Raw genomic sequence first — 11,254 nt, 5'->3', positions numbered from 1 at the left:
CTCTTTATTAAAGAAATTTCCACTGTCCATTCTATTTGTCTTGTAGTCAAGTGTAAGTACTTACATTTGCCATAATTGCTCGCAAGTCAATGATTGCATCATCATCAACTTCAAGCATGCTGCATCACCACTAGGTCGGACAGTCAAGGGTAGCATTGCACGAGGCATGTTGTGGTGAAGGTCTGCATTATATATTTTTCAAACTTTAGTATTTTGTTTCTTAGTAGATGAAGAACCCCCATGTGCAAATAAGCACCTTGTACCACAATCTAGAGGTCTGTGAACTAATACTAATTTGCAAGTATTTTTCATGCATGATTAGTAAGGCAGTAGCTATAGCCAAAACATCCATCTATCAGCCTAGAAATGGGACATAGTAGCCAGTGAAAATACTTAAAAACAAAAACATTTCATGCAGAGTTCATAATAAGCATTAGTGGTACATAATACATGGTCCAGTATATCACACTTATTGTCATAGTCATAGCCATGCTTGAGTGCATTATTCCAGTAATAAAGTGCACAAAAGCAAAAAAAAAAAAACAGAGCCTCGCATCGCGGTTTCCTCTTTCACTAGCGATGGAACCCTAGCCACCGCCAAGAGAAACCAACTCTTCCTACGTCGTCTTCCGACGGCTAGGCCTTTATGGTCGCTGATGGATTTGGGAACTAATCTGTTCAAGCAAGTATGTCGTGGTGGCGACATCCTTATTGTGGAGTTGTGTCCTCAGGCTCCGCCGTTGCGACGAAGTCTGTTCCAGCGTCGGCGCGGAGCTTGGATGGTAGTCCAGGAGCGGACGCAGATTATGGTCTGCATCGATGATATCTGGAAGATGAAATGTGTGTTGGGTCCATGGTTGACGGATGACATATATGGTTTCCTCCTTCGGCGTCTTAGTTGTGGTGGGATGCGAGATCTGGAGTTTGATGGTGTGTCCGAAGTGTTCCCCTGGTCTGATTCGTTCAACTCAATGGCTTCATTGTTGGTGAGCCATCTTGGAGGTCCACAAAGCTACATATTAGTGATGGAGCCTCATCAAGCTCGGATGGGAAAGTGATCTGTTATTTCTTTTCCTTTGATGGCTATTGTGGTGGTGCCGAAGGCACGTGATGGACGTTGGTGTCAAGCTCAAATACGTTCTGATGTCTTTTCAGTTTTGTCATGTCGGTCTATACATGACTTATACTTTGATATTTATAATGTGAATGAGACACATATTACCATGCAAAAAAATTATGTACGCGACCTTCTCCATGTATACCAACTTCTCTATCGCGTTGGTGACCTCGGAGCGCAAACTTGGTATGTCGGCATTCTAGATCACACCACAATCCATATCAAGGAGTTACCTTTAGGTTCACGGGAAACACCACATATTGTTTGCACTCCTGAATTAGCCCTTGTAGATCGACGGGATAATCTTCAGTCGGCATAGCAAGAACTAAGGCAAGCACAAGAACAAATCAATGATTATGGCCATACCTGCTGCTACTAGTCATTCAGGGTGGCTACATCTCCCTTATATGTTAAATGTAGCATTATGTACTTCTTGTGTGGGTATCCTCTTTGGATACTTGGGTTTATATAGCCAGAGCCATGAGAATGGATTTCCATATACATTCACAAATTTTACTTATGTTCTTTTCCGGAGTCAAAATTAATTATTTAAATCAAGACGTGGCTGGTCTTAGTAGACAAGTGTCACCACTTCTAATTGTGAGATCGACAGGTGTCCACTCATGTGTTTGTTGTACTAACAAGTGTTGACACTTGTTTTGTACGTAGACGTGTCTACTTTTGTTTCTTTGTTGCATTGCATACACTTTCAAAGTATGGCTCTTTATCGAAGAAATTTCAACCATTCATTGTGTTTGTCTTGTAGTGTGAGCACTTTTTTTGTATTGACCCATCTCAATAAATGTATCTATCTATTGAAGAAATTTAACCATCTACACACATCCAGGTTGGATACATGTATCATATTAATGCCCATTCTTAATAAACTTTGAGGCATTTGTAGCATATATTTCATTAATTATATGATTGGTATATATTTGTGAGATAGTTGGAGTGTATATTTTATCACTCCGTTTATTATGGTGTGTATTCAAGCACTAGGAGATATTTACTTCTGTAGTTATTTTCCACATGTCCAAGTTCCACCTCTGAAATTTAAAATTTGCAAGCATATGCTTATTGTAGAATATCACAAAGGGCTTGTCATCGTATAGTGAAACAAAAAAGGTTTGTCAAATAAAAAAATATTTTCTTGTTTTTAATCCCCATCCCATTCAAAGGAGGGAAAACCAAAAAATACAAAACAAAAACAAAATAGATAGTGCATATAATTTGAGGAGAAATATTTATTGATATACTCATACATTGATGGATCTTCCACCCAGCTACTGTCCACATTCCCTATGAATTTCTCAACATGAACTTAACCTCACATCGCAGATCGAAAATCGGAATCCGGTCAAGGTAAAGACCTAGGAACTAAACATCATTTCTCCTTTGATTACTAGATACATAGCATCCATCTATCAGCCTAGAGATGGGACATGGTAACCTGCGAAAATATTAGAAAACAAAAACATGTCATGCACAGTTCATAACAAATATTAAAGGTGCATAATACCTGGTTCTATATATAACACTTACTGCCACAAACGGAGCCTGGTTTGAGTGGGTTCTTGCAGTAATCAGCAACATACACGACCTTATCCATGCATACCACCTTCTCGATCTCCTTTGTGACCTTGGAGCATATGCATGGTCCATCAACCTTGTGGACAACACTACAACATGCATCTGAAGGAGTTATCTTTGGGTTTGCCGGAAACATCACATATTGTTTGCACTCTCGGATTAGCCCTTGTAGATCGACGGTACAATCTTGAGCCGTCACAACAAGAACAGAAGCAATGATCAAGAGCAAACCAAGTAGTTTTGCCATAACCACTACAATGACCAGTAATCAGTTTGGCTACCTCTCCCTTAGATTTTAGATCTAGAGTTGTGATGTTTTTGTGTGGTTGTCCTCTGTTGGATGCTTGGGTTTATATAGATGCATGGATGAGAATGAATTCACCTATACATGTTTTTCTCCCAAGGCAAACATAATTACATCAATTAAGATGTAGGTGGTCCTGATTGACAAGTGTCACTACTTCTGTTTATCATGTAGACAGATGTCCGCACATGCGTTTGCTGTACTAACAAGTGTCAACACTTGGTTCCTATCTAGACAGGTGTTTACACTTCTGTTTGTTTGTTGTATTGCATATACATTTAACATATAGTTCTTTTCAAAAAAATCAACCATCCATTCTATTTGTCTTGTAGTCAAGTGTGTGCAGTTATGTTTGTTGTACTCACCCAGATGAATAAATATAGATATTTATTAAATACATTTAATCATCCAGACTCATTCAGGCCGGATACATGTATCATATTAGTGCAACCTATGAATAAAGATTCGGGCATTTGTAGCATACATTTCATTGATTACATGTTTAGTGTGATAATTTATTAAACCATGTATTATGATGTGTATTGAAGCATCAATCCATTTCAGCAAATGTTTACTTCTAAAGTGTATAGATGTGTATTCCTTAATTGACTGAGATTACCATGCAGATCTTATGGCAATAAAAAAACATTATGCATGCCACAATATTTATAGTATAATAGTTTTAATATGTACATGGATGCAATTTGACTACTCCCTCCATCCATATATATATATATATATATATATATATATATATATATATATATATATATATATATAGGGCCTAATGCATTTTCTAAGATTGTGTTTGACTATTAATAAGATTAATATTATATGAGATGTATAATATAAAAATTATATCACTAGAAGCTCCTTTCACGCACGAATTTGACGGTATGTTTTGTGTAACTTGCATGTCATATATTATTTGGTCTAACATGTGGTCAAAGTTAGCCTCGAAAAATGCATTAGGCCCTATATATATGGATAGAGGGAGTAGGTATTTATTGATATTGTTTGTGAGGTGTCATAAACTTAAATTTTCTCAAAGCTAGACAAAGAGAATGCCAATGTATATACATAATAATATACACCATGAATATGGAACGAATGTTGAGAAATTCAAAAAGAATGTCAATAGAGGATAGCTTTGTTATGAAAAGGTTATGGCCGTGGTAGGCAACTGATTCTTTTAATTGAATATTGTTGAGTAATGTGATTGTTTAGGAAAGCATAGATAGACTAGGATTTGTTTCTGCCTTGACTTGTATTCCAAGATGATCATGTACTTCTATATATGCCCACAAGGCTCAAGCAATATAACAACTATTCCACCAATTCATCTTCTCCCCTTTAACATGGTATCTGCCGCAAGTTCCTTGACCTAGTCACCGTCGCCGCTTCCGCGCCGTGTGCCGCCCCCGGGGCGGTCGGCCTCCTTGACCACCGACGGGGGCCGCGCCGCCCGTACCTAGGGTTCGTCCGCCGGTCGTGTCGACCGGCTGCCTTGGAGAATATTTTCCCGATCTCTTGATCCAGGATTTTCTCTCTTCTGCCGGCCACTTTGATCGACGTTTTATTTTTGGTTTTTCGATCTTAGATCGGTTTGCATCGCCCACCACCGCCGTCGACCACCGCGCCTCTACTCCGACATCGGCATGACCTGGCTTCTCCTTCGACCCGGCGGCCTCGCGCAAACACGGCGGCCCCTCAACGCCGCCGTTCGTGCGTCGGCATGCCCGTTGATCTCCGTCGGCCGTCATCGCCCTGCTCCGATCGGGACTCCTGCATCGCCCCAATCCGACGGCCTCGCGCCATGCGGCGGCCCGTCACAGCCGCCGTTCGCGCACCGCCTGCCCGTCGATCTCCACCAGCGCCACGTCCGGTCGCGCACCGGCTGCCTCGGGCCGGCTGCGTCGTGCCGACTCCGGATCCGTCCTCGCCGGCCGCCTCGGGCCAACTATTGCGCCGCTTGCGTCACTTCGCGTGCTTCGGTCCGCATGCGTCACGCCGGCTGCCGGAACTGGCCACCACCCTGCCTCCACCGAGCGACTTCCACGACCTCGTGTGCGATCGAATTGATCACCCGCCCGCCCGCGATCCGCCTCATCTATGTCGTGCGACCGACCTGGCCCGATCGTTGCGTGCGCCTCCGCATGCCCCGTGAAGACTGTCCCCGAGTAAAGCGCGCCCCTCCATCGATCCAGCATCGGGCTGCCGCTGCGTCGCCCCATTGGGCCGTAGCACCGCCGCCCAATGGTTCTCCCCGCAGTTGCCCTGACCTGCGAGCCGCTGCTACAGCACCCATTCGAGTTGTAGTGCGGCGGCACGCGGTCCTCGCCGCCGCCCGAGGCCATCCCCGTGGCTGCACCGACCCGCGCACCGCCGCTGCGTCGCCCCTTCGGGTCGTAGCGTTGCGACACGCGGTCTACGCCGCCACCCCGAGGTCTTCTGTCGTCGCCCCGACCCGCGCGCTGCCTCTTCGTCGCCCCTTCGGGTCGTAGCGCCGCGGCGCGTGGTCCACTCAGTTGTCCCCGCGCGTCGACTTCCTGTGGTATGCGCCGCGTCATCTCCTTCGGCACGGTAACACCATCGTCCGCACCGGTCTTCGTCATGTTGTCGGGCTCTTCTTCGCCTACTTCGAGCATCGCCACCGCGCTCCTAACCAGCCGCCGCCGCCGCCGCTGTTCTTTGGCGCTGCTGCAGCTTGCTCACCTGAGTCGCACCGCCCGTCCACCTCCTTCATCTTCGTCCAGCACCAGCTCATCGCCAGCGTCACCGCCGTCTTCCCCGACCGCATCATCTACTCCGACCACCGCGGGCAACATCGGCCCCCGCCGATTTGCACCGCAACCGTCGTCAAGTCCTTCTCTTCTAGCCTCCTCGACAGGGCGTACAGGTTCTGTGCAGGTCCCTGTCTCCGCATGCCCGGTGCTGGCAACACTGACATGTGCCTTCGTCCCCAGTGTGTTCCTAGGCTTGGCAAACTTGGAGCGGCGCATCGTCAACATCGACTTCATCCGTCTACGCATGTGTAGTGCTTGCAACACCGATGCGTGCCTTCGTCCATGATGTGTCCCCGGGCTTGGCAAACTCGGCGTGACGCGTCTCAACTACGTCTACTTTCCGGCGCACCACTACTTCGACACCACTGCGCCCATGACTAACTCGGCGCCTCCTTGCGCCCGCGGCTCCACGGCGACTTCCTCGACACCGGCTACCCCGACTCGACATCGACCACGGTGTTCTTCGCACGGCTACCTCGACCACGGCTACACCATCCTACGCTCTCGGCTACCTCGACCAACGCACAAAGGGCTACCGCCTTGATTGAGCAACCTCGTCGATTTTCACTTCAGCCACAACTTCCACGATGCATCGACCGTTGCGACTGTGGGGGATGACCATCGGCTTACCTTCGGATTCTTCTCCAGTCTCACCGTCTGCTTCGTTACCGTTGTGACTGCGGGGGGATGTTGAGTAAGGTGATTGTTTAGGAAAGCATAGATAGACTAGGATTTGTTCGTGCCTTGACTTGTACTACAAGATGATTATGTACTCCTATATAGTGTTGACTCGAGTGACGTGGAATCAGACAAAACATACACATTCGTTTACTTTTCAAGAATTTATTTTGTGGGGTTTTAAGGATCATTGGGTCCATCGTATTTGTATTTTGAAGAATTTCTATCGTGTGATAAAAAAAATTAATGCACAGCCTGGTTTAACAAAGAACATATCTAAACACTCACAAAATTAACTCTCTTTTTAAAGAAAAGCAAGTACAACGTACATAGTCAACTGTTTTTTTATAACAGGCAATCATACATTTGCCGTCAACTTTATTTATACTTATCATAAAGTATCTGGATTTATCCAGGGGATAATCCAGTGAATTATCTCTCAGCAAATCTGCAAGTCACAAGCACTGGTTCAAAGGTGAAGGCTGAAAATAGCATCTGCGGTCTTCGTGATCATCCAATCAGAAGATATGCTGCACTACACGATCAGACCAGGAACATGGTAGCCTGCAAAAGCAACAGATAAAGTAAGCATAAAATGCACGAATAATACATGTGTGCCCACCATCGTTGCATATGTTCTAACACTTACTTCCACAGTTGGAGCCAGGCTGAAAGGGCCTCTTGCAGTATTTGGCGACGAACACGACCTTGTCCATGCAGACGATGTTCTCGATCTGCGGGGTGACCTTGGCGCACAGACACGGTATGTCCGCCCTCTGGATCACGTCGCAGCAGGCCGGCGACGGCGTGATCTTCGGCTCCGCCGGGAACATGACGTACTTCTGGCAGTTGGCAACCAGGTCTTGCAGGTCGCTGTTGCAGTCGCCCACGTCGGCCCCCGGCGCCGTCATGGGCGCCATCATTGGCGCCATCATCGGCGCCATCTCTGCTGCCACGGCCATGGCGAAGGCGAGCAGAACCAAGCACACAACAGAGAGCCTTGCCATGATAAGAAGTTTCAGTTCCTACGTATATGTGCGGTAGCCTCTTGCTGTGTAAAGAGTGGGTGGTTGGCTGGCTGGCTCTTGTAGCTTCGTGTGTGGGTTTGACATGGGATAGCTGGGTTTATATATGTCGGGATCATGGTTTGGGAAAGGACGGGTGCTTTGGATTTACACACGGTTTAGTACTTTTTAATGGGGCAGCTCAGGTTCACACATGCCTTGTTTTTGCCAAGCTCAAGCGCACCGTCAATATTTTGACAAAACTAAAATGGGGAATACTACGGCGCGACGGCCATAACGGCTCTCACGTTAGCCATGACATCGTCATCGCCTTCAAGCATGCTGCATCACCATTCGATCGGATGGTGCAGGCCTGCAGGGTAGCGTCGCGCCGGGGCATGTTCCCGTGAACGTCCGCGCTGCACTTTTCTCAAAAGTTAGGTATTGTTTTTCTTAGTAGATGAAGAACATCCATGTGCAAGTAAGCACCATAAACCAAAATATATAGTTCTCTGAACTTGCTATTGTGTTTTCCGTGCATGACCAGTAAGGCAGTAACTCAAGCCAAAACGTTGCCAGAGCGGGAGGACGGCATATCCTGAACATTTACGGGGCGTCTAGTAACACCTTCAGTAAAGTTTTCAGGTGTGGCTTTCCTTTCAGTTTTCCCAACACAGAACAAGAAAACTTCACTGGTAGTGTATTAAATATGTTGTGCTAATTCCCGCAAAAAATAAAATGATGTGCTTTAGATATCTGCACCACAAAGCGACAAACTTGGCAGCACCACTCTCAATGGCATTTCGATGGCGATCGATTCATGTATAATGATTTGTGAATCTGTGACCGCTGCATGCGGCGGATGCACCAAGCCAATATTACATAGTTGCCTATACAACTAACTTATGTGCGGGTTTTTTCTTAGTAATAGCACGGGCACCTTAGTAGCGTAGTTTTAAAAACCGGACCGGAACGACGGTCGGATCAGAAAAAACCGAAACCGATAGCCCCATCGAGTTTTTAAGCTAATAAGACCGTTATGGAATCGGACCGGAGAAAACCGGTCGAACCGGCCGGTTTTCTAGAAACCCAGTGAAAAACCGGGTCATTAAACCGGAAAAAAACTGGAGAATGTTTTAATAGAAATTCGGAGACGTGGGATTCGATCCCAGGTCGTGTGAGCAATACATGAGGCCTGCCCACGACCCTATAACCAACTTAGCTATGCTACTTTGTTGTCCACTACATGAAAATAATTTTATTTGATCATTGCTTCCTACTATATTAGCACATATATTACTCAACATTTATTATTATTTTTTTAAACCGACAATCGAACCGATGAACCGACGGTCCGACCGGTAAAAACCTAAACCGACAACTTTTCCGGTTCGGTTTTTTAAATTATGCTTAGTAGTAGCGTGGTTTTTTGTCCCGCGCTACTGTTAGGGCACTACAGTTAATTTTTAGCAGTAGCATATGTTTGATCGAGTGCTACTGCTAATACGGTTATCAGTAGCGTTGCATGGTGTCGATGCTACTGCTAAGTAGTAGTAGCGCGGTCTGTTGTCCGGTGTTACTGCTAAACAGTAATAACGTGGTCTATTGCCCAGCGCTACTACTAAGTAGTAATAAGGAGGTTTGTTGCCCAGCGCTAATACTATTTTTCCGTATTTTATTTCTTCTGTTTGTGTTGTATTTATATATCGTTATATAAATTTTAATATAGTAACAATTAAGAGATTGTTATATTATTATTATAATTATGATGAGTTATTATATCAGTTGATGGAAAAAATGTGGATTAGATTCAAGTTAACGGATCCAAAGTGATGGAGTTGGATTAGTAGGTCATCCACTTGAATCTAATTCATGTTTCTTCCACCCACTAATATAATAACTCATCATGATCATAATAACAACTCATCATTATCATCATCATCATTATAGTCATATAAGAACTCATCATCGTAATAAGAACTCATCATCGTCATCACCTAAGAGTCATATAACAACTCATATCATTCTAACACTCATCATCATCATTATCATAGTCCTCACGTGAACTCTCATCATCTTCATATTCTCACTATCTTGGAAACCGGGCTTCTCCAAGACATACCGTCGGGGCTGGTCGCTCCTCCCTTCGTCCTCGCGTGCATTACCAAAATGTGTAACACACGGGGAAGAAGGAGGAAGCGACCCCCACAACAACAGTCGGGATTGTTCCTCTGATATTTCAACCACCGGTGATGGCCGCCTCCTCTCCCTCTCTTGCGCCATATACCAAGGTATATATCACGAGAAGAAGAAGAGGAAACGACCTTCATGACGGGATTCCTTCATGAAGAACATACTGAAATTCACACAAGGAGCTCGGACAGACTAAAAGTCAACCCTATAAGCATCCATCAATTAACATTACATTTATGGGGTAATGATATAAAAATGGCCTATGTTTGGCCGGACATCTAATTCCTATTATGCCAAATCATGGGCATTCGATATTTCCTACTTTCTAGCACAGGTCATGCCAAAATCCGAAAATTTTGGCATGTCCTTTTCTAAAAACAGGACATATCGAGCGCCTGAAATTTGTCGGGACGGAAATGAATCAATACTCCGACAAAACATCGGCCACTCGGAGGTGCTCCGTGCAAACTCATATACACATGTCCAATAATGACATATAGCATTCTTTGATGACAAAGGATAATGACGTAAAAATAATTAAAGTGTCCAACAGTTTTCTATATTCGAAAAACCTATTTGATACCTAAAATGTTTAAAGGTATTTTCTATTCCATTGCAAACTTTTTTACTGAAAATTTGTATACGGTTAATAATTTTTCACTAAAATTTTATATTTCTATTACTTGTTACCATATACTATTCTATAACTATTTTTTATATTTTCTATTATATTCTATTACTAATTTTTTACTAAAAATTTCTATACCTAAAACATTACTTAATTTGGAGAGAGGAGGTGGGAGGAGTGATGAGTGAAGAGGAGGAGGATGAGAGACGAGGGCAGCAGGAGGAGGGAGAAAGGATGGCAACGGGAGGAGGGAGGGGAGAGGAAGAGGAGGGAGGAAGGCGGCCAGAGGAGGAGGGTGGTCGGAGGAGGAGGGGAGGAGGGTTGTGGGAGGAAGGAGGACGTAGGAGAGAGGAGGGAGGAGAGAAAAGGACGGCGAGAGGAGGAGGGGGATATACCTCGGGAGTGACGATGGCGGTGGTGGGCGAGGGCGACGGCAGCGGCGGGCGCTACCGGCAGTGGGAGACACAACGAGAGTGTGAGGGGGACGTGAGAGAGATAGGAACGTACACGCGCGCAGGGTGTGGATAAGGTGATCCTAGTAGTAGTGTGGGGTACCTACCAACGCTACGGCTAAAATGTTAGTTGTAGCGCGTGTTGGGTGGACGCACTACTAATATAGCTAGCTGAGGGGACGCGGTGGGCGCCTTGTAGTAGTAGCGTGGCCCACCAAGGCCCGCCCTGCTACTAACATGTACCTGTAGCATTGTCCATTGACACACACTACTGCTAAGTAGCAACAACGTCGGGCCATTAACACACGGTACTAATAATCCTCTACCTATAAGGTATTTTCTAGTGATGAGACTTCAATCTCAAAAATTCTGATATCAAAACCCAATCAACCAAAATTTCAGAAGTAAGTTTGTGTCTATGGATCGGCTGTGTGGTTTTAATGTCTTTTGCTATCCTGTTTCCATTAACAAGGAAAATGTCAAGTTCCTACATGCTCTT

At 45.1% G+C, this 11,254-nt stretch overlaps 2 protein-coding genes across 2 annotated transcripts; both read right to left on the bottom strand.

Moving 5' to 3' along the window:
• Positions 1–2,340: 2,340 nt before the first annotated feature.
• LOC123440375 lies at positions 2,341–3,050 on the bottom strand. The gene is made up of 2 exons (XM_045116947.1): positions 2,663–3,050; positions 2,341–2,570 (listed from the first exon to the last, which is right to left on the bottom strand). The coding sequence occupies exons 1-2, from the start codon at positions 2,955–2,957 to the stop codon at positions 2,545–2,547; spliced, it is 321 nt and encodes a 106-aa protein (XP_044972882.1). The 5' UTR covers positions 2,958–3,050; the 3' UTR covers positions 2,341–2,544.
• A 3,768-nt stretch (positions 3,051–6,818) lies between these two features.
• Positions 6,819–7,560, bottom strand: LOC123440374. The gene is made up of 2 exons (XM_045116946.1): positions 7,128–7,560; positions 6,819–7,042 (listed from the first exon to the last, which is right to left on the bottom strand). The coding sequence occupies exons 1-2, from the start codon at positions 7,483–7,485 to the stop codon at positions 7,014–7,016; spliced, it is 387 nt and encodes a 128-aa protein (XP_044972881.1). The 5' UTR covers positions 7,486–7,560; the 3' UTR covers positions 6,819–7,013.
• Positions 7,561–11,254: the final 3,694 nt, after the last annotated feature.

Source organism: Hordeum vulgare, chromosome 3H (genome assembly GCF_904849725.1).
Source record: "Hordeum vulgare subsp. vulgare chromosome 3H, MorexV3_pseudomolecules_assembly, whole genome shotgun sequence".
Taxonomy (NCBI): Eukaryota; Viridiplantae; Streptophyta; class Magnoliopsida; order Poales; family Poaceae; genus Hordeum; species Hordeum vulgare.
The sequence above is the reverse complement of the archived record's forward strand: the minus strand, read 5'-3'. Positions and strand labels throughout refer to the sequence as shown.

What these genes read in the sequence shown, in the direction of transcription:
- LOC123440374 (XM_045116946.1), bottom strand. Translation starts at nt 7,485, where the DNA reads ATGGCAAGGCTCTCTGTTGTGTGCTTGGTTCTGCTCGCCTTCGCCATG. An exon ending in GCCTGGCTCCAACTGTGGAA is followed by an intron (nt 7,043 to 7,127) that starts GTAAGTGTTAGA and finishes TTGCTTTTGCAG; the next exon opens with GCTACCATGTTCCTGGTCTG.
- LOC123440375 (XM_045116947.1), bottom strand. Translation starts at nt 2,957, where the DNA reads ATGGCAAAACTACTTGGTTTGCTCTTGATCATTGCTTCTGTTCTTGTT. An exon ending in ACCAGGCTCCGTTTGTGGCA is followed by an intron (nt 2,571 to 2,662) that starts GTAAGTGTTATA and finishes ATATTTTCGCAG; the next exon opens with GTTACCATGTCCCATCTCTA.